The sequence below is a fragment of the Bos indicus x Bos taurus genome, chromosome 29, assembly GCF_003369695.1.
Source record: "Bos indicus x Bos taurus breed Angus x Brahman F1 hybrid chromosome 29, Bos_hybrid_MaternalHap_v2.0, whole genome shotgun sequence".
NCBI lineage: Eukaryota > Metazoa > Chordata > Mammalia > Artiodactyla > Bovidae > Bos > Bos indicus x Bos taurus.
Window position 1 is genome coordinate 8,808,739 of NC_040104.1, and position 22,563 is coordinate 8,831,301.

General features: G+C 60.6%; 1 protein-coding gene and 1 long non-coding RNA gene across 3 annotated transcripts in view; both read left to right on the forward strand.

Moving 5' to 3' along the window:
* Positions 1-22,563, forward strand: part of MACROD1 (MACRO domain containing 1) — a 155,094-nt gene that overhangs the window by 123,316 nt on the left and 9,215 nt on the right. For both annotated transcript variants that reach the window (XM_027532570.1, XM_027532569.1), the window contains exon 4: positions 16,914-16,943. In XM_027532570.1, the coding sequence (XP_027388371.1) occupies positions 16,914-16,943 (30 nt within the window). The remainder of the gene's footprint in view (positions 1-16,913; positions 16,944-22,563) is intronic.
* LOC113886396 lies at positions 16,951-20,969 on the forward strand. The gene is made up of 2 exons (XR_003509433.1): positions 16,951-17,217; positions 20,839-20,969. It is a non-coding gene; the product is annotated as an uncharacterized LOC113886396 (long non-coding RNA).

Genomic DNA, 22,563 nt, shown 5'->3' on the forward strand with positions numbered 1-22,563 from the left:
GAGGTGGCCCTTGAGCTGGTCGTGGAGGGTCAGGAGGAATGTTCTGGGCAGACCCCAGAAGCTCATTTCAGCTTGTCAGGGACGTGAAAGAGCCTGGGGTTTGGCGGTCTGGCATTCTTGGTTGGAGCTGGGGGGTTGCGGTCAAGGGGGCCATGGTGGAAGCTGAGGTGACTGATGTCATCCAGGCCAGGTGTCCATACAGGGCTTTGGACAAGTCTGGAGAGTCTGGCCTTTGTCTCGGAAAGGGCAGGGTGCAGGGAGGGTGGCTACAGCAGAGGCACTATTGGCCGTGAGGTTCAGAAAGATCACTCGTTCATTCAGCACACACTTGCTGAGTTGAGCCCCTGGGTGCTGCGGGGCTCCCCAAGGGCATGGGCTGGTGGGACCCTGGCCCAGGAGGACTGAGCTGGTCTTCGAGCCAGGCACTCACAGAGATGCTGTCTGCATGAGGCAGCACGGATCACACAGGGACAGTTTCAGCCTTGGGCTCACCAAAGCCCCGGCTCCCCAGGCCCCAGGGCGTCAGTAACCCAGGTGGTGTCTGGCATCCAGGTGCAGTGGGTCCTACTGCCGGGCAGCCGGGGTCATGCTGGCCCTGCCTCCCGCTACCTGCCTGCCCTCTCAGGAGTTCTCAGATGTGGACTCTGCTCACCCCCCCACCACTTACCCACTGCTGACCCTGGCCCTCCACCAGCCTCCCTGTCCCTTATCTTAACGGGGTCACCACGCCCCTCCTGAGGCTCCTGGACAGTCTGATGAGGCCCCGAGGGGAAGGTGCTTTGTACACTGTGAAGTGCAGCGACAGCACAGCTCATCGTGTTTAAATTGTTGACAGTCGAGGTTGGGCCACTCTTGGCCCTGCTGAGACTTGCTCTGGGCTGGGCTGGGCTGGGCTGGGGGCAGCAGGAGAGACTACCTGACCCATGAGAAGGGTAGGGTCTGCCCTGCTGGATGGTCAGTGGGCATCACCAGGGACCCCTTGTCCTCAGGCTCGGTGCTGGGTGTCCAGGAACGAAGCCCCATGAGGGAGTGAGTGGTCAGGGGTCAGCACCCCTAAAAAGACTAAGAGCTATTGTTCAGAGGGCATGACCTTGGGCCAGCTGCCCAAAAGTCAAAGGCTTAGCCTGACCCCCAGACCCCAGCTTAGACATCATCTCCAGGGAGGGTAGACCTCCAGCTCCTCACCTGGAGCCAGAGAGCCTCCCGGTGGCCCCATCTGTGGGTTCTTGGTCTTGGAGATCACTGTCCTCCGAGACCCCAGGGTCCCCTGCCTCTGGGGGCACGTGATGGGGTATGGGGGCGAGAAGTTCCGTCACTGCACACCTGGCCATCCCAGACCGTGGTCTCCTGGTGACACCCAGGCGCATCCGGTTACATTTCCGTGAATCACGAGCATGTAGCCTGCGGGTAGGCTGGCGGTGCACACCTGGCTGGGCACACCAGTTCCCATCGGAAAGTCACGGCAACTTCTCTGATCCAACTCCTAGCACCACCACGCTCTCCCTCCCGCCTCTGTGCGTGAAAGCCTTGCATCCTGCACAGCACGGAGGGTTGCAGCACAGGACAGGCAGGGCTTGGACCCAGGGCAGAATTTCAGGGGCAACAAGGCCCCAACTCGGGAGGAAGTCCCAGAGAGGGTGCTCCAGGGAGCAGGCACAGCAGGGGCAAAGTTAGGTCAGACAAAGCCAGCAACTCCCGAGGACAGGTGCTGGGGGCCGTGGGGAAGGGTGGGCAGGGCAGCCTGTGGCCGGGCTCGGAGCCCACCGGCTCCGGCTGCTCTCTGCCACTGGGTGCCCTCTTGCCCGCAGCACTGAGTTGAGTCCCGCCACCCTGCCCTCTCCCGCCTCTCCGGACCAAGTCAGCTCCTACTGACCCCTCAGCCCAGGGCTTGACCATCCTGCCCTTTTAGAGGCCTTCCAGACCCATTTTTCCCAATGGGGTCACTTGCTCTCTCTTCCCCGCCTTGTCTTCCCCTTGGAAGTGCTTAGCTCAGTCTATATATTTTTTTTATAATTTTAGTTATGTATTTATGGCTGTCCTGGGTCTTCATTGCTGCAGGCGGGCTTTCTCTAGTTGAGGTAAGTGGGAACTACTCTTCCTTGTCGTGTGCGGGCTTCTCATTGCGGCAGCTTCTCCTGTTGCAGAGGAAGGCTCTAGGGCATGCGGGCTTCAGTAGTTGCGGCTCCCGGGCTCTAGAGCACGGGCTCAGTAGTTGTGGTGCTCGGGGTTAGTTGCTCCAGGGCATATGGGATCTTCCTGGACCAGAGATCGAACCTGTGTGCCCTGCACTGGCAGGCGGATTCTTTACCACCATCCGAGCCACCCAGAAGCCCCATTTGTGTGATTTATGTGACCCTGTTTCTCATCTACGGGACCACACTTCCACATCTCTGAGATCGGGGCGTGGCCGGCAGTGCGTCTTCTTCCCCGGTTGTACGTGACGCTTTGGTGAGACTCAGGATCGATGGGGCCCGTGTTCGTTGTGTGTTTTGTTGGTGTCTGTCCCTCCCAGTAGACTGCGAGCCCCTTGAGGGCACATCCTGGGCCTCTCATGGTCCCTGCATGTCCCCAGCACCTGCTGCGGCACTGGGCACCTGGGGAGGAGTCAGGCGCTGCTGAGACAGCCCTGCAGGCACCAGGGACAGAGCTGCCCGAGGCCAGCTGTGATTCCTCAAAATGCCCCGAGATGATGGTCCCAGGGGCTCAGAGGGGAGCCACACACTTCCGGGAGTATGGCACGGTGGGGTCCTGGAGTGTGTGTATGGGTGGGGGTGATGGGAGGTGAAGGATGGAGATCCGGACTGACAGCCACCACTCAAGCCCCTGGGTGGGTGGGGAGAAAGACGCCAAAGAGTCAGAACTGGCCTGAGGCAGAGGCAGGACCGTACCACCCCAGGGCCCGGGGTTCCCCACCAGCCCACCCTCCCCGGCCCTGGTTAGACTGAGGCTACTTGTCTCTGATGGGCCCTCCTCGTCCCCCAACAAATGACATCACCACCACCCCATTCCCCCACCTCCTCCAGGCAGCCGGGGCTGCCTCTTGCTCCTCCCTACCCCCTTCACTCCTGAGCCCTTGTTCCCAGCAGAAGCAGTGCTCCTGAGGACGACTCAAGCATTTCTTGACTCTGGCTATCGTGCACCTGTTACACACATCCTAAGTCAGGTTCAGGAAGGGAGATGTGAGCTGTGTCTTAAAAGGACAGCGTGAGTGGAGGGGTCAGCCCGTGCCGAAGTCCAGAGGGCTGGTGGGGAGCAGCAGCTGGTGGGCAGAGGGTTGTGGGACCCGGGAGACAGAGGAGAGGCTCGAAGTACAGGCCTGATCTGGAAGGAAGTTGGAGGGAGGAAAAGAAAGGGCACATACCCACAATGTTGGGGAGCCAGGGAGCAGGGTCCCGACTGCCCAAGGCGGGAGAAGTGGAGGGCAGGGTGGAGGATGGTGGGGGGTGGAAAATTCGGGGTTTCAAGACTGGAGGCTCAGAGACCTGCTAAAGCCCCACCTCCACAGTCAACCCCTCCACCCCACCGTCGCCTCTTCTTAACCCCCCCACAGACCTTCGGGGCTCAAAATCCTCCCCACCTCCTCCCGCTCCCACGCCTGCCCCAGTTTACTGCCTCGGTCTCCACCACCACCCAGGGGCTCTTGAAGCCCAGTGCCCCGAGTAGGCCACCTCCCCGGAGGACTCAGTTCCTGAGCCCTTCCCCTTGGGTCCTCTCTGTCCCCCCAACAAGCTCCAATAACCCAGGGCAGCTGAAGCCACTGAGGCTGGGGGTGGAGCCATGGGAATCTGCAGATGAGGTGTCCTGAGCCAGGATCCCCAGCCCGAGTCCTGGTGGAGCAGAGCTGTGGTCCAGAGCCAGGGTTGGGTGGGGTCACTCAAGGCCCCCCAGTCTGCCCAGCACAGGGACAGCCAGGCCTGGCAGGTTCTGAGCTAAGTAATCCTCTGCGATGGGGCACCAGGAGGACCCAGAGAGGAGGGGGTGCAGGAGGAGGGGGAGGGTCTGGGTGACAGTGGGGGATGGGGTTGCCCAGCAACCACCACGCTGCCGCTGCCGAGGAGGGATCCTTAAAGAGCTGAGCGGAAAGGCTGGGCCTCAGAGGGGCTGAAGCACCGCCTCGCATACCAATGGCTGCCACCTCCTCCTGCCAGGAGTGCGGCTGCAGCTGGGAGGCCTAGGAGCAGGGGCGCCCAGTCCAGGGCCACCTGAAGCTGCTGGGCCGGAACCAGGCTGGGGTCCTATCTGGTCCCCACAGGACACAACATGGGAGGGGCCAGAAGGCCGCCGTGAGACCCTCAGGGAGGGGGCACCCTGAGCCCCCGGACCCCAGGGCCTGGGACAGGAGGGAACTGGAGCTTCTCAGCCCCAGCCCTGGCCCTCCCGACAAAGGAGCACTGGTCTTAGGTGAGTGACCTCTTGTCCAGTGGCTCAGCGGTAAAGAGCAATGCAGGAGCCTCAGGAGACACAGGTTCGATCCCTGGGTTGGGAAGATCCCCTGGATCCCCCTCCTGGAGGAGGGCATGGCAACCCACTCCAGTAGTCTTGCCTGGAGAATCCCATGGACAGAGGAGCCTGGTGGGGCTACAGTCCATGGGGTCGCAAAGGGCCGGACTTGACTGAAGCGACTGAGCATGCAGGAACGAGAGTGACCTCGTCCTGGCCGAGTGACCTTGAATGAGCCACCTCCCCAGCCTTGTGTGTTGAGAGCCCCAGACAGGACTGCCCACAGGAGGCGGCCAGAGAAGGCTGGGTCTGGTGGGCGGAGTTTCTACACGGGTCCTTCCTAGTGTCTGACTTACGTTCCCTGCACCGCACACGGGCTTGCCGCCTTTCCTCAGTCTTTATTGGGAAGAAGGATGTCTGTTTGGTCTCAGTACCACACCTCGTATTCCAAAAGCAACAACGAGGCTGAGATTCGGCCATGTGGTCTTCTAGTTCCTTTCCTATTAGGGCCTCGGCTTCCCCGTCTATACACAGAGGGGCTTGACTAGCTCGAGGGGGCCTTGCCGGGCTCCCAGGATGCGCCTCTGGACCTCTGCCCCCTTCTCAGCATACCGGGGAGAGCTCCCTCCCAGCTTCCTGCGGTGGTGGAAGGTGAGGGCCGGGCATCGCAGAGGCCAGAACCCCGCTGTTCCCTCACACCAGGGTTCTCCTTCCATCGACTGGGTTGTGCCACATTTGGAGCCAATCTCATGCCCTAATTGGTCCCTGTGGGTTTAGCATGACCTCTCCTCCTGGCCGTCCATCAGCCCATCCTTGGCCACCACCGTCCCCCCAGCCCCCACCTCCAGGTCCACTTCCTTCAGTAGGCGCCCCCTCAGCTCTGAGAAGCTGCCTCCCCCTCTCTGTTTTATTTATTTATTTATGCCTATGCTGGGTCTGCCTTGCCGCTCAGGCCTTTCTCTCGTTGTGGCGAGCAGGGCCTAGCCTCCAGTGCCAGTGCGCGGGCTTCTCGTTGCAGTGGCTTCTCTTGCTGGAGCACAGGCTCTCGGGCGCTTGGGTGTCAATAGCTGCAGTTTGTGGGCTCCGCAGTTGCGGCTGCCGGGCTCTAGAGCGCAGGCTCTGTAGCTGTGGCGCACACACTTAGTTGCTCCACAGCATGTGGGATCTTTCTCGACCAGGGATCGAACCCGTGTCTCCTGCATTTGCAAGTGGATTTTCTACCCCTGAGCCACCAGGGAGGCCCCGGCGCTGCTTTCTAAAGTGCTAGCCTGACCCTGATGCTCCCTCACTCTAGCACCCTCCATGGCTCCCCAAGGCCGTGGGAGAAGGCTCAGGGCCCCATGGTCCTGGCTGCCCCTCTGCCCTCAACTCATCCTCACTCTCCTCTGAACATTTCAACCAGATGGGGCTGCATCAACATCTATTGAATAAATGAATGACACAGAGAGCAGATCTTCGGTGCCAGCCATGCTGGCCTCCAAGACATAGGAACAACCAAGGCAGACCAGGCCCTCTTACAGGCTGCCACGCTGGTAATGAACCAGCAAACAAATGAGAGGATGGGATCGCTCCAGAACCATGACGTGTCTTCCTCAGGAACTTAAACGGGGTGATAAGAGGAACAGGGTGGGAGGCACTTCAGGGGGAGGCCTTTCAGAAGAGGCAACATTTTCACTGAAGACCTGAAAGATGAGCAGGAGTCAGTTTGGAAACAGCTGGAGAAAGAGTGTGCCAGGCAGAGGCGGGGCAGTACGTGCAAAGGTCCTGAGGCATGAGAGAGCCAGACCTATTCGAGGAAGAGAAAGAAGTCCAGGAGACCAGGGAGAATGGAGCATGCAATGCAGCCATGCGTTTGTGGAGGGGAATATAGATTTTATTCTAAGTTTAATAGCAAGCTATTTGAGAGTTTCAAGCAGGGAAGTGACATGATCTAATTTATATTTTAAAACGATCATCTGAACAACCGCTTTGGAGAACAATTTGGCAGTAACTAGTCGAGTTAAAAGATGTTCATATACCACAACCCAGCAGTCCCATTCCCAGGCATACAGGAAATAAATTCTGGACCTGGGCTCATGGCCGTGTGCAAGATGCTACTTTGGCTGGGTTTGCAAGAGAGAAAGTGAGTATGTTTGATGGTCGGTGGGAGGACAGGTAGATGAGTGTGGGAATGTCCCAGCCTGGAATATTACACAGCAGTGAAAGCAGCCCGACCAGAGCAGCCCGGGCCTGCCGGAGGAGCCACCCCAGCCTCGCTGTGAAGGGTAGCAGCCGATCCCAGGAGCTCCACTTTCTAAGACATGAGGACCTGGGCAGTAGCCTGTTGAGGGACGTACAGAGTACAACTCTAAAGAAAATACATGCAGGGCTTCCCTGGTGGCTCAGTGGTAAAGAGTCTGCCTGCCAATGTAGGAAATGCTGGTTCCATCCCTGGTCTGGGAAGACCCCACGTGGAGCAACTAAGCCGGTGACCACGACTACTGCGCCTGCGCTCTGGAGCCCGGCCCAAGAGCAGCAGCTCCTGAGCCCGCGCTCCTAGAGCTTGTGTTCCGAAACGAGAGAAGCCCTGCAACGAGGAGCCGCGCACTGCAGCTGAAGAGCAGCCCCCACACTCCACAGCTAGAGAAAGTCGGTGCAGCAGGGAAGACCCAGCACAGACAAATATAAATAATAACTTTTTTACATTGTTAAAAAGAAAGTAGTATAGTAGTAATGTTCGTCTCCCAGTCGTCTCCGACTCTTTGTGACCCCACGAACTGTAGCCCACCAGGCTCCTCTGTCCATGGGATTCTCCAGGCAAGAATACTGGAGTGGGTTGCCATTCCCTTCCCCAGAGGATCTTCCTGACCCAGGGATCGAACCCGGGGCTCCTGCATTGCAGGCAGATTCTTTGCCATCTGAGCTACAGGGAAGATGTTACAAAGAAAACACATACCAAATTCAGAGTGGTGGGTTCTTCTGCCAGGGAGGGAGGGTGGGCTTCATTTCTATGACGTTATATTTGTTGGGCTGTTGGTGGGGTCGAGGGACCGTGTGTGTGTGTGTGCGCGCGCACTTGCTTTCATCAGTAGAAAAGGAGCACCCATTGCCGGACAGGATGGAGGGGAACCGTCTGCTGGACAGGGCCAGCAGTGGAGCCGTCCAGGTGGCAGGAGACAGTGGCTGGCCCTCATGGGGAAGTGGGAAGCGCAACCCCCGACCTGCCCAGGTGTTCAGAACCAGCAGTCTTTCCTCCTCCCAACCCGTGGTTAGTTTTCTGCTCAATTAGCCCCTGGTTCTCAGGCTCCTCTGTCCATGGGATTCTCCAGGCAAGAATCTTGGAGTGGGTAGCCGTTCCCATCTCCAGGGGATCTTGCCGAGCCAGGGATCCAACCCGGGTCTCCTGCATTGCAGGCAGATTCTTTACCGTCTGAGCCACCAGGGAAGCCCCAACTTTTCTTCTCCTTTTTCGGGAAGAAAGGTGAAGCTCAGAGAGGGCAAGGGGCTGCCTGAGACCACCCAGCAAGCTGGAGGCAGAGGAACCTGTGATCCTTCCTTAGGGGCAGTGGGCCTCTCTGGCCAAGAGGGACTGAGCAGGAAGTCAAGACTGCCTTCAGGACCCACCCACAGCGCCCCTGGCGCAGTGGACAAGCGGCCTCTCCAGGCCCCTCCCCCAGAACACATTCCCCTCATTGTCCAGTCCCTCCCGACTCCGCGGGGCTCCCCTGGGCCCCAGCCCCTCGTTCCTGCACAGCTGGAGACTGCGCCGCCCGGCTGGCTGGGGCCCAAGTCATCTCTTGTAATTGGGTTTCTGGGCTGCTCGTGGTTATGCTAATGGTGGGACGCTGGGACCCCTGGCTCCTGGGGGCGGGGAGGCCCAGGCTGCAGCCAGGGTCCCACTGCGCTGCCGACTCAGCACTTCCTTAGAAATCAGTCCGCCCAATTCATAGCCTGGCTTCCTTGCGCGAATCACGTTAACCTCTCTGAACATCTATTTCCTCATCTGTAAAGTGAGAAAAATAATAGTACCCGTTCATTAGGCTCTCCAGGGAGGGAAGGGTAAAGTGAAGGAGTCCACTGGAAACGCTTGGCCCAGCGCCTAGCATGAAGAATTTGCTCGATAAATGTGTTATTAAGTATTTTTTATTTTTGTTTAACGTCTAAAAGTTCCTCCAGGAAAATGTGAACAGGGGCTAGCCGAATCTGTGTGATGAGCTAATGGGTGACTCATTTTTCTTTTGCTTTTTTTTGTATATGATCCAATTGGGGGCAATGAACACGGATTTCTTGCAACACAAAATGCCAATAAGTGGAAGGTGTCTGGGTAGATTGGAGAGTGGGTGTTGAGGGTGGGTGGGGTCCAAGGGCTTGAGATCTGGCTTCGGGGCCTCTGGCTGGGACCCTAGGTTTTCAGGGGCAGAGTCCAGGCAGGAGGGGATGAAGGAGGGGCCTAGAACCACAGCAGGAACCACAGCCAGGTCACCTGCTTTGAGCTTCAGTGGCTGACTGGGCGGCTTTTGTAGGGAAAGGCATGGGGATGGGATGCCGGGGGTAGACCAGGGAGTGAACTGCAGAGTTGGGCTGGGCATGGGTGAACGGGGAGGCCCATCTGAGGTTCAAGATAGCAGAGGAATGAGAGCCTGGCCCAGGGCCAGTGGGAAGGAGGAAACTGAAGGGGAGATTTCTTTGCTCTCTGCAATGAGAGAAAAGCCTGCACAGCAATGAAGACCCAGCACAGCTGAAAACTCCCAACAGATTTAGGGAATCTCAGGGCTTCTGTTCAGAGAACAGGGAGTGAGAGGCTCGATCCTGGAGGCAAGCAAGCCAAATCTGGCTGAGCAGCATGCTGAGTGGGCCAGGTTCCAGAGTCAGAGCAATGGGACTGGAATTCTATCTCCGCCATCCTCAGTGATTGGCCTCAGACCAGACACTTACCTGAGCCTCAGTCTCCCCATCTGTAAAATGGAGCTGTGCGTCCAGCCAGTCCCCATGCCTCTCCCTAGGAGGCTGGTGAACAAGCCTTGATGAGCAGAAACTGCTGTCGTTATTGTTGTTGTTGTTATTATTTTACATTTTATTTATTTGTGCATTTTTGGCGGCGCTGGGTCTTCATTGCTGCACTCGGGCTTTCTCTCGTTGCGGTGGTCGGGGGTACTCTGCAGTTGCGGTGTGCGGGCTTCTCATTGCGGTGGCTTCTCTTGTTGCAGAGCAAGGGTTCTAGGCACGAGGGCTTAGTTGCCCCAGGGCACGTGGGATCTACCAGGACCAGGGAAGGAGCAGTGTTCTCTGCATAGGCAGGCGGATTCTTAACCACTGGACCACCAGGGACGTTTGTTGTTATTATTAAAGCAACAGCCTGGTCTCCTCCTTCCTCCTGGCTGACTGGGGAGAGCGGGGACCCCACTCCTGCACCCAGTGTTTTACAGGCATTTTAAACTTTATCATCCATGCCCCAGAGACCTTCACTTAACTGACCTCTCTACCCCCCCACACAGGAGGAAACTCCCCAGGGAGCGGAGCAACTGGCCCAATATCACGGCTGGGGGTTAGGGACCAGGCCTTGCAAAGCACAAGGACGTTGCCTCCCCCGAAGTGGATTGTGGTTTTGGACTTTGCCTCTCTGGGCCTCGGTTTCCCCATCTGTAAACAGGGCGGGAAGGTCTGTGTATACACACGTACATGCATATTAAGATGCTCAGCAGAGGTCCGTATAAAAGCCTGGTGCTGAGAAATGGGAGCCTCGTGTGCCCCAGGAGGGCCTCCCCAAGTCTGGGGAATGTCCAGTAAGCCTCTCACTTTCCACCAGGCAGCCCCACATCACGGGGACCGTGACCTTGGCCTGGGGGAGGGAGCTTGTCAAACACGGCAACTGCTCCCGCAGCCTGAGATGCCTTTGAAGTCTCTTGTTCTATCTTCAAAAATTCAGCACATTTCACATTTTATTCCATCTGTGGGGCGTTTCTAATCTAAAACGTGTTTTAAACGGCTTGCCCTCGAGTAACAGGGACACCCACCGCAGCCCTGCGGGGAGGCAATGGTGTTGATTTCCTGGGAACAGAGTCCCCAAACCACCCACCCCTTCCTCCCCATGAGGCTGGGGCCACCGTTCCACTGACCCGGGCTGGGGGGCCGTGGTCAGTGGTCACCTCACAGGTACCAGGCGCTGTGCTAGAGTCTGGGGCGCGGCTGAGTGGTGGGGCTCGGGCAGGGGGAGGCAGGGCAGGTACCACGGAATGGACGGGGTTGTTCTGGGGGAGAACCAAGGAAGAGGTCTGGGAGGGGGTCACCTGGAAAGCGTGGTAGCCCCCGGGCCCCCCTCCTGCCCCATTGCCCTCTGACCTTCTCCCCTACTTCTCTCCCCTAACTCACTCTGCTTCGGCCACAGCGGCCTCCTGGCTGTGCCTTCAACCTTCCAGGCAGGCCTCTGCCTCAGGACCTTTGCACAGACCAGCCTCTGCCGGGCCCATGCTCTTCGCAAATGGCTCCCTTTTCAGCAGGTCCTCAATTCCTTCTAGATGAGCCCTCCCCACCTGCCTGCTACTCTCTCCTCTCTTCTCTACCCCCTTCACAACCTCGGGCGCTACTGCTAATGGGAATTCTCATTTGAGTTTCTTTGTTGTTTCTCGACTGTTAGATGATGAGCTCTGTGCCAGCCGTCTGGGTCCTGGCACACCTCGGAGCTGCTGCGACTTTGTCAAGTGATAGAAAGCTGAGACCTGGCCTTACGGGAGGGTGGAGGAAAGCAGGCCAGGCAGAGGGGCTGGGTGATGTGGGGGAGCAAGCCTCTCCGTGAGCCCGGCCCTGGAGGCCAGGATGAGGGCGCATGGCAGCCACGGCCTCCGGAAACACCCAGAGGGGCTGCGCTGGCTGCAAAGTCACCGCTGTGCCCGCTCACCCGGCTTCTCCCTGGCCCAGTAACCTGCTCAGCGCTTTCCTTGGGTCACCGAGTCTCCTCTATGGCGGCCCAGCCCCCCACAGTGCCCTCTCCTCCCTCGGCCCTCCCCCCAGCTGGAGGATTTAGTCTCCGTCAGGGAAAAGCCAGCTGGGCAGCTCCTACGGCCTCCTGCCTCTGCCCTTGAACCAGCCCTGCAGCCTGCATGGCCCCCACCCCCGTCCTGCCTCCTAGGGCCCCCCGGGTGGGCTCTTCTGCAGGGCCCCATGGATGAGAGCGGGGACCCCATGCAGCCTGGCCAAGTGACTGTCAGGTCACCGTCAGACTGGTTCAGCAAATTGTTAGTGGGTGCCTGCTGTGTACCAGTCTGTGCGCTCAGCACTGGTACACACTGTGGATCAGACACACGGAGCGAGGCTGGAGGCAGACGCTTACCTGGGAGGCGAGGATGCTGAAGGCAGTGATTCATGGCCCACGGGAGGGTGCAGCCGGAGACCAGCTCCAGACCCGGGGAGCTGGCTGCTCTCCTGGCTCTCAGGGAGGGTCTCCTCTAGGCAGAGGGAACAGCCTGTGCAAAGGTCCTGGGGCTGGAGGAAATGGGGAATGTTTGAGGGGGCAGAGACGAGAAAGGCGAGGTGTCATGGGCCTGGGGTGGGGTGTGGGAGCAGCCCGTTTTTTGTCCTGAGAGCAAAAAGGATCTTTTGGACCTTCACCCAGGAAGCTGTGGCACCTTTACCCACGAGTCGTTCAGGTTTGCATAGTGAGAAGATCCTCCTCCGCGGCCCAACTTGCTCATCCCTAAAATGGGTTAGTAATTGTATCCTCCACAGAGGGTCAGGATCAAATGAGCCCATGTGAGTACAGACTTTACCTGGCCCCAGGCCCAGGCCCTCTGCCACTGGGGGCTCTTCCGCTATAAAAATATTAAAAGTTGATTGTATGACTTTGTTGGCATAAAGACAATTTTATTAACATTTGATAGTATGTACTTCCTATGTATGTAACGTTATATATAACATTTTCTTCAACCTAAAAGCTCACTTTTTCCTTCTGATTCTTCTCTTCTGGCTGCACTGGGTCTTCGTTCTGGCGCGTCGCTCGTTGCTCTAGAGCCTGAGGGCTCAGTAGTTGTGGGGCACGGGCTTAGTTCAAGCACATGGGATCTCACTACCCCGACGAACCTGGGGTCCCTGCGCTGGGAGCACAGGGTCTTAGCCATTGGCCCACCAAGGAAGTCCCTTTTCTTCTGATTTTAAGGGAAATTACCTTTTCAGCGTCCCTAAAAGCATTGAGCCCCACGCACATGCCTGCTGCTCCTCTCCTGGGCTCTCAAAGTGGGGGCTACTCTTCTCTATGGAGGTGCTCCCTCACAGGGCAGCAGGGGGTGGAGGGAGGGGGCGGGGGGGGGGGGAACAACCAGAAGAGGAAGAGGTGTCCCTGGGCCCCTCCCCCTGCCCTCCCCAACCTTCCCTTCCCCTCCCCCGCCCTCTGCCTCCCCCTTCCCATTCCCCTCCCCCACCCTCCCCACCCCTCCCCCATCCTCTGCCTCCCCTCTCCCACCTTACCCCTCCCCCCATCCCTGTCCTGCTGCTGCCCTGGTCCCACCACATTCTGGCCCCTTTGATCCTCCCCAGGCCTATGGAGAGCCAGGCAAAGCCCACCCTCCCCTTCCCCAGCACAAGCACCCTGCAGCTGCCCATCCGACCAGGAGATGCCCAGGCTCACCTCTCTGCGTGCCCTCCTTCCCCCCAGGGTGTGCTGCCGCCTCCCCCGTGAAGTTCCCCAGCCCCCTTCTTCCTCCCTCACTGGGATGTCTACACACTCCTGCTGGCACCCAATTAAAATGTTCTGTGCAGAGAGTGACTGGGAGGGGGGCACCGTGGAGTCCCCCGCAGTAACCGTGACCAAGCCCTTCGTGTCCGGCCCTCCTCTCCCTTGCACCAGGCGGTGGCCACATGCCAGCCCTGAACTGGGCACAAACTGGGGAGCGGCTCTGCCCACACAGGACAGCAGGCCCTGGGGGTTGAGGGGGGGCCGCCCCCCAGATGGCCCGGGCCTGAGAAGCTATGGGGTGCAGGGGTGGGGTTAGGGGGCCGCACTTTTGAGCAGCAGAGTGGGGGCGGGGGGGCAGCAGGAGGGAGGCCCCAGCGCGCCCCGGCCTGGCGGGCGGCTGTCAGGGGACAGAGGATCTGGCAGTGACCGGGGTGGACCTCATTTCCACCCCAAGGTCACAGGCTCAGCACTGAGGCTCGGAGCCAGTTAATTGTGTCCAGCCGAGCGTGGCACCGGCACATCTCCGGGCGGGGGCCGCGGCCGGGCTGGACCACCTCACCCCGCAGAGGGGTGCCAACAGCAGACTCAGATGGCAGGCGTTGGGCCAGGCACCTCATACACTCTGGCTGAGGAGCCTACGCCCCCACACCCCCAAAGACGGAAGAAACCTCAGGCCCCCACAAAGCTCAGGGCCAGGCCTGGGCCCCACTCCCTCACTCGGCCACTCACAAGCTCAGTGGCCCTGCTTAGCTGGGCAGCTTCCGGCCCTCTGGGCAGGGCTGGGCCATAGACTCTGGCATGGGCCCGAAAGCCAGCGCTTGTCCTCATCTCCCTCGCCCACCTCCCAGCTCAGCAAGAAGACCCTTTCAGACAGAGGGAGCGTTCAGGGGTTAATAAAATGGGCGCTGACAACCAGACATCCTGGTTCAAGGCCCTTTCCCCCATTCAACCCGGCACGCCAAGAGCCTCAGTTTCCTCATCGGAAAAATGGGCTAATGACCAGTTTTGATTTAGAGCCTCAGACCAAACTGAGGGGAGCATGGGGGCAGTGATGCAGCAGACAGGGGAGGTGCTGGAGACCCCAGGCCAGCGCCAGGTGAGACGGGCCGGCCAGCCTTGGCCAGGCAGCAGGAAGGCCTGAACTGCCCCGCTTTGGGTGGGAGGCGGGGCAGCACACCCGGGACCGCCTGTGGTATCTTTGGTGCTGCTCCCCATTGCCCACGTTCCTCCCAAGCCTCCAGGTCATCCCCTCCGCTCTAGGTGCCTTGGACACTGCATGACCAGACATCCAGCCCCTGGGGAGAGGGGCCCCGGGGAGAGAGGGCAGGGGCAGGGTTTAGATCCCTGGGTTCCTGCCCCTCCCCGAGTTTCGCCCCACGGGCACAGTGGGTTGGGGGATGGGGACTCTGCAGAGCGGCCTCCTGGGGTGCCCGCTGACCTGGGGCCCACTTCCTCTGTGCAGCTTGAGTCTGAGCCCCCGGTGCTGAGCCACACCTGCGCTCTCCCACCTGTGGCAGGTGATGCCACCTGGCTACCTGTGCCCCTTCCCCCAGCTCCGCCTCTGCCCCAGGCACACCTCCCTCCTCAGCCCCTGGGTGTCCCCGGCCTGGTGGCCATCAGGCCAGTTCACCCCCAGCCCCCTCGCTCAGGCAGGGCCACATGCGGTGGGATTTCGGGGGCTCAGGGCAGGTGAGCGTTGGCATCTCCTTCCGAAGGGGCCTTCAGAAACGCAGGTCAGCACCCCCTCCCCACCCACCCCTTTGTGGCTCATTGCCAATCCATTTGGCATCCAGCCCTCCACAAGCCCGAGCCAGCTCCTTTGCAGCAGGTGTTAATTAAGAGAGGTGATGGGGGGAGGCGGGGAAGGGCCATGGAGGGCAGCTTCCGACAGGCGCCAGGACTGCCGAGGGCTGAGGGGGCAGGGGGGCTGGGCCTGCGCCCACCTGAGATGCCCCGGCCTCCCCCCGGGGGCTCCAGGGCAGACTGGTCCAGACATCCAAACCCTCATCCCTGCGGCCAATCTGCTGGGGTGGGGGCAGGTCAAGACTGCATCCCGGGGGCCTACTGTGTGCTCTGTCTGTAAGCGGAGGAGGCAGGCCCCTGTCCTGGCGGGGCAGGTTGGGGGCACCCTCCCTCTGGACTTTGAGGTCCACCTGCTCTGTGGCTTTGACATCAGACAGACCCAGTTCCGATCCTGCTATTGTGCAGCTCAACCTCTGGGCTTTGCTTTTCTTGTCTGTAAAATGGGAGCGATCGCACAGCCCCTGTGGCTTTGCTGTGATAGCACCTGGGAACAGTCTGCCTGGAAAAGAGCCCTCGCTCAGTCACTGGCCATGTGCGCTCCTGGGGCAGAGCCCACAGCCCCAGCCTTGGTGAGCCCCGCCCCTGTGGCCTGCACGTCCGCCGGGGTGTCCGCTGGGGTCCATCTCCGGCTCCGGCTGCCTCGCCTGCCTGCTCTGCCCGCCTGCACCGCACCCTCCCTGTTTCCTAGTGGCCCCTCACCCCTGCTCTGGGAGCGCCCAGCCGCTCCTCGCCTCTCCATCTTAATTAGCTGCTTGTATTAATCTTGCAAGTAACGTGGCAACTTGCAGCCCTGGGTTTTCGGGCTGTGGAATTAATTATTCCCCAAGCGAAGAGCTGTCAGCTCTGGGAGACCAGCCACTCGGAGCCACCCAGCACCACTTAGCAGCCTCCACCCAGGGGCTTGTGGCCTGGCCGGCCTGGAAATGGCCCCACTCCTGGCCTGAGCCCTATTCCGTGAGTCCCTCTCCAGAGGGGCTGCAACAGGACCCGGGAAGGGAGGACGGGAGGCTGGAGCAGTGTCAGAGCCGAAGACTCCGGGGGCCGAGGGGCTGAGGCACAGCAGGTCCACAGCCCCCACGGCAGCACCTGGGCGTGCAGGACGCACCCGCCCCGAATTGCCTGGGTTCGGCCTGACGAGCCCTGAGCACGGTGCTTCACACCCAGGCAGCTGTGCGGTCAGACGCTGGGGCCCAGGCTGGGAGGGGCGCAGACCTGCGCTGCCCTGACATTCCAGCCAGGAGGCTTCCAGCTTCACTCTGCTCCATGGGGAGGCCGGAGCGGGCAGCCAGCCAGGCAGGGCGAAACGGACAGGGCAGCCGGTGGTCCAGCTCCAGTCAAGGGAGGGGGCCGGGGGGCTGGCGGAGTGGGGAGAGCGCTGTTTCTTCCTTGACCTTCACGCTGAGCCTGTAAGGTGGCCTGTTCTCCCGTTTCACATACAGGGAAACTGAGTCACAGAGCACGGTGGCTCAAGTCAACCATCTGTTCCGTCTGGTTCCAGTCCCAGGGCCCTGGCCCTTCCTGCACTGCGCCAGGGTGGGGCCTGGACCTCACGGGTGGGTGCTCTGGTCCACGAGGCTCCCCGCCCTGGTTCACAGCTCTCACCCCACGCGCTCATGCCCCAGGCAGCCCTTCCCCCGGCTGGGTCCCTGTGGCCACAGGTCTATGTCCCCTGCAGCCTGTGAGCCCCACCTCTGCACCATGCTGGCAGGCGGGCTCTGGGCACCGCTGGGGAAGGAAGGATGCATGTGGCCGAGGGTCGCCTGCCACGGTTGCAGCTGCTTCCGGACCCTGGTGCCCCCTGACTCCCCCACTACCCTACAAACTTCAGGCCCATCAGGAGCCTCAGAGGGAGAGGAAGCCCCAGCCCCCTGAGCCTCCCGATTATCTGCCTCTGCTTCAGAGAGCCCGTACCCGGGATGTGGGCTGGCACTTGGGCCCAGCTGGCAGCCCCCGGTCACCCCTCCACACAGCAGCCTGCCCCCCTAGCCTCTCTCCACTGACGTCTTTATCTCTCTCTCTTTTGCAGCCAACAGCTCCCTGCTCGGAGGTGGCGGTGGTGAGTAGACCCTTCCTGCGGGCTGAGGTGCAGGGCTGGGTGGGTGGGGGTCCGCCTCGCTCCTCCTGGCCCCCTTGCCCACCTTCCGAGCCCAGCTGGCTGCTGTGCCTTCCCAAGGCTGCCCCCTCGTCCCCACCAGGCACCCCTCCCATCTCTCCACTCCGCCCTTCTTTACTGCCCCCCACCCCGTCAGCCTTGCCTGGCCTCCCATATCTGTAGGTGAAGCCGGACACCTGAACGACAGGCCTGGCTCCTGCATGGCTGGGTGACTGGGGTAGGTCCCTGCCCCCTGAACAGAGGCCGCCTGGTCTGTAACTGGGAGCTGGAAGGCCCCCTGAGGTTTCAGAGGGACTGGGGGCATAGCACCGCAGGTGTGGTGGGAAAACCCCAGCCCTGCCCCCTGATGCCCACGCACCCTGGGCAAGTTTGCCCACCTGTGAGGGCGAAATGAGCATCTCCGCTCTGCCCTGCAGCCTCGCAGGGCGGCTGTGTGTCAGGACACGGTCTCGTCAAGTCAGGGAGAGCCACAGCATCCATAAAGCCCACGAGAAGGCAGGCGTGTGCACTGTTCTGAGACTCCCCATGACCCAGGGTTGTAGCAGGGCCAGGTGGGTAGGACGTCGAGGTCAGAGCGGGCCCAGCCTCCAGGGATGCAAGGCCAGGTCAACCGGTGCTGGCGGGGAGGGCGGGGGGACAGTCCCTGCACCCCTAGTGCCTGGCCAGCCCGGCCCAGGCCGGCCACACCAGCCCCTTGCCCCCAGCCCCCAGGCCCCTCGTGGGCTGGCCTGCCTGCTGTCTGCCAGCGGCCCGATGATTGGTGAGCCAGGGGCCAGGGGTTAATGCGCCGTCGGATAAATCCCAGGGGCTGTGTTTACGGCTGCAGTGGCGGGGTCCAGGCCAGGTTTTAAAAGGGGGAAAAAATAAAAGGGGCATAGAAGGTCAGGAATAAATAAGAGCAGCGTTAAGAGCTGTCGGTGACCGGCCAGGATGCAGGATGGGGACGCGGGGCGGGGGGGTCTGTTTGTGGTTGGAGATGTTTTCCCTCCCTCCACTGCTCCTCCAGCCATCCCTCAGGAGGTCACCACTACCCTGGAGGCCTCACAGGATGAAGGGGCTTCACTCGGCAGGGTGGTCTGTGCCATGTGGGCGGCGGGCTCAACAAGGCACACCTGTCCGGCCGTGGGGACCAGGGAGGCTCCCAGAGGATGGGCTGGGGACCAGGGGGATGGGTAGGAAATAGCGAGCAGTGATGCGCAGTGGGAAGGGTGTGCTGGGCAGAGGGGACAGCACAGGCGAAGCCTGGAGTGAGGGAGGCTCTGAAGATGGGAATGCTTAGAGCCCAGATGAGGGGAGGGGACCCGGGGGAGGACGCAGGGGCCTTGGAGACCATGTGAGGAGCTGGGGTTTAGCTGTTAGGTTAGGAGGACAAGCTTCCCAGGTGGCAGTAGTGATAAAGAACCCACCAGAGATGCAGGTTCGATCCCTGGGTCGGGAAGATCCCCTGGAGGAGAACATGCCAATCCACTCCAGTGTTCTTGCCTGGAGAATCCCATGGACAGGGGAGCCTGGCGGGCCATGGTCCACGGGGTCACAAAGAGTCAGACAAAACTGCAGCGACTTAGCACACACACACACACACGTAGGAAGACGAAGGATTACAGAAGCTGCGGGACCTAAGTCAGGTCATCCGCCCTCTTCTGCTCAGAACTCTTCCGGGACTCTCACCACACTTCCTTCCACGGCCCACAAGGTCTCCAGCCACCGATCAGACTCCCCACCACACTGCCTGGCCCTCCACACTCCATGCCAGCCACACCACCTCCCTGCAGCTCCTGGAACACAGCCAGCCCACGTGTACCACAGAGCCTTTGCACTGGCTCTTGCCTCTGCCCCAGATGCTCTTCCGCAGACAGTCACGGCTGTTCCCTTCACCTCCTATGAGAGTTTACTTGCAGGCCCTCTTCTCTTGAGGGCCGCTCTGACCTCGGAATTGCAGCTGCTGCCCTTACCCCTACCCCACCTGACACTCCCTGGGCCCCTCGCGCTGCTCTAGTCTTTATTTTCCTCCGACCACCTCTCTCCTAAAGTGGTGTGTCACTTACTTGTCTGTTCCGTTCATCATTTGTTGTCTATCTCCCCATTGAGAACAGTAGCTGCAGGAGACTCGCTCACACTTAGAAGTGGTCTGGCGCATACAGTCAGTGCTCAATGAATGGCTGATGAATGAACGAATGAACTGTAGATAAAGTCAGGGACGGCCTTACGGGTCATGCAAAGGACTTGCTGACAGGACAGTGGGAACCACTGAGGTTTCCTGCAGAGCAGGGAGAGTGGCTCATAGGTGGCCCGGGACCTCGCTCTGGGAGGTCAAAGGGCAGCTACTCTGGCCAGACTGAGCAGCGGGGCCCTGTGGGGTCCCCCACTCTCACTTTCTTGTGGCACTGAGGGCGAGGGGAGGCTGGAGCCGGCCTCAGCACAGCCTGACTGACGCAGAGATGGATGGGGTGGGCCAGGACCCAGGAGGAAGTGGGCCCGGAGTCCAGCCTTTTAACGCCGGCCGAGATTTATGGAGCCGCCGCCAGGGCTCGCTGGGCTGTCACTCTGCTAATGTGATTGGAACAAGGCGGAGGTGGCGGGGAGGGGACTGGGGTTGGCGGGAGGCGAGGCAGGGCCTGGGGGGCTGCCTGGCGCCCGCCTAGGGCGGAAATGGACATGGGCCCCAGACTCCCAGGACGTCCTCTGAGCTCACATCTGCCACCTGTGCCCTCCCTTTCCCCTGGTCCATCCATCCAGCCTTAACCCCCAACCTGCCAGGAGGGAGGGCACAGGCAGGGGCAGCCCGGGCCTGGGGCCCCCCATCTGACGCCCGGACCCTGGTCTCCCCCGGTGCCCTCTTCTCCCAAGTCAGCCCTGCAGGGGTTCAGGCTGCTCCGCACCCTCCTGTCACCACCCCTTTAGCTGTCCACCCACCACCCATGCATTTAACCAGCGCTGGTCCCCCCGCCCCCAGCCCACCTTGCTGACCTCCCCTTGCGCCAGTTCCGGGAGCATGGCCCCCCTTTCAACGTGCGAGTGTTTGTTATTCCTTTCCCCCCAGGAAAAATACTCTCCCTGGGAACAGAGTCCAGGGGATTCCAGGCCCCTGGATCAGCCCTTCTGGGGTGGTCAGTCGCGCCCCTGTGTGCGGGTGCGCTAGGAACTGGGGACCAATAGCCCCGCCCCGGGGTCCACATCCGGTCCTGCTGGGGGAGGGCAGCCATCAGCTCAGAAAGGGGGCCCCTAACGCGGGGCCGGGGCCGGCCGCAGGGCTTTGGTGCCATGAGCCCGCAGCGTTTACAGCAAGCCTGTTGGGGAGGGGTCGGCTGGCACCTCAGACCTCAGTGGGAATCCCCAGGGGCTGCTCCAGCCCCCTGGGCCTGCCTCACTCTGGGGTTGGGCCCCCACCAGGCCCTGAGACCAAGATCAGTGGTTCTGACAACACAGCGAGGGGCCCCTACCCACCACAGCTCCCGGTGCTCTTTCTGAGAGTCGGAGGGGGCTGGGGAGGACACGTGTCAGACCCCCCCGACTCGGGACTTGACTCTGCCCTCAAAGAGGCCCACTTTGGTAGAAGTCTTCCAACAGAGAGAGGGCATTTGACTTGGGCCCCGAGGCTGCAAAGGAGTTCGTCAGGTACAAAGGGACAGAGAGGCCACCAGGCAGAGGGCCCAGCGTCTGCAGGGGGGGCTGCCTGGCCCACTCCTGCTCCCGCCTCCTTCCTGGACAGCCTTTTACTGGCTCGATAAAAAAAATTTTTTTTAAAAACACTCTGCTATTGTATGGTAAGAAGGGAGGCGGGCCCTAAATCAGGATGGGAATCGACAGGGCCCTGACGCGTGTCTCTCCTGTTTATTAGGACTGAAATGTTTACTCGGCGATAAGGAGCCGGCTTTCTCGTGGAGATTTGTGCGCTCTTTTTCAATTACCCCTCGTCTTTCTCTGCCACTTTCGCACTAAAGGGATAATAAATGTATCGGAGCATTTCAATTATTCATCTAAATCATGACTGCGCCTGCCACGGCCAAGCTTTAGTGACAGATTAATTCAGGACCGCCTTCCTCCGCTTGCAGCGCCATCTCTGTGTCCGCCTAGCCGGGGCCCCGAGGGCCGGTCCAAGGATGGGCGCAAGGTGGGTTGGAGCTTCGACCACACACACAGCCCCTGCCAAGGGCCCTCCCTTCCAGAGGTCAGCCAGCCCCCCTACACCAGCAGGTGTGTGAGGGTACAGCCTCCCTGCCCTCTCACCCGATGGCTCTGCACAGCCCTGCTCCCCAGGCCCGCCCTGAAAGTCCGTGTTCGTGCCCCTTGCACTGCAGGGTCTCGGGCATCTCACACCAGGGAGAAGCCAGGGCGGCTCAGCTCCTGGCATAGCCCTCTCTAGGAACAGGGCCTTTGCATGTGCTGTTCCCAGGCTCGAGGGCTCCTCTGCCCTCCCACCACACCTTCCCGCCTAGTTATCTCCATGTCAGGGCAGCCCCTCCAACAAGCAGTCCCCCAACACACACACACACACACACACACACACTCTCACTCACTCACTCACTCACTGCTGTTTCTCTATTCACCAAGGGGCCTGCCAGCACTGGGAAATGGCAGACCCTGTCCCTCTTGGAAATCAGACTTGTGTTTGTGTGATTAAGTATCAACTACCCCCCATCGGACACACCCCCAATCAGGGGTAAGCACAAGCGTCTGTCTCTCTGCCTCCCAGCAAAAAGCAGGTGCCCAGTGCAGACCTGCTGGTAGACCGGCATGCCTGGGGACATGTGCCCTCAGCCCAGCTGTCATGGCCCAGGCAGAACCCACCTCTCTCCCCACGTGGGCACCCGCTGCCCTCCTCCTGTCTCTGAGTCCCCCTCAGTCCCCCTCGGTCTGTCTCTTGACGTCTCACTCTAGTTTCCTCTCCATCTCTCTCCCCTGGCACGTGCCATCTCTCGCTCTCGCCTGCTCACTCGCTCGCCCTCCTTTGTCTGTGGACCGTCAGGCCCGGGAGGATTAACGAGGACTCTCAGGACTCAGGCCTCGGCTTCTGCCTGGCTTCGCTTGCCATCCCGCACACCCCGGGCCTGGCCCTATCTCCCATCACCCCGAGCTGCTAATCCGTGACTGGTCCCTGCTCTGCTCCGACTGGCTGGGGCCTGGCACAGCGGGCAGACCCTCTCCAGGCCAGGCTGTGTGGGGCCCGACCAGCCCATCTTTCCTTTTTTTGTAATTGTTTATTTACTCAGCTGCACTGGGTCTTAGTTGCGGCACACGGGATCTTCCGTTTTTTGTTGTAGCACGTGGCATCTAGTTCCCTGACCAGGGATTGAACCTGGGCCCCCTGCATTGGGAGTCTTAGCCAGTGGACCACCACCAAGTCCCAGCCACGCTTGAGCATGGCTCTGTGCCAGGCTGGGGCCAACAGGTGGACTCAGCTGGGGCAGGGGGCTCTGAGGGGCGGAGAAGGGAAGGGCATTCCTGGCCGCAGGCACAGCAGAGGCCATCTCGACCACACCCCTCCCTTGCTGGAACCTTCCCACTGCAGTGCTCCTGGGGGTACAGCTCACCCCTCCCACCTCTCTCCCTGTGACCCTGCTGA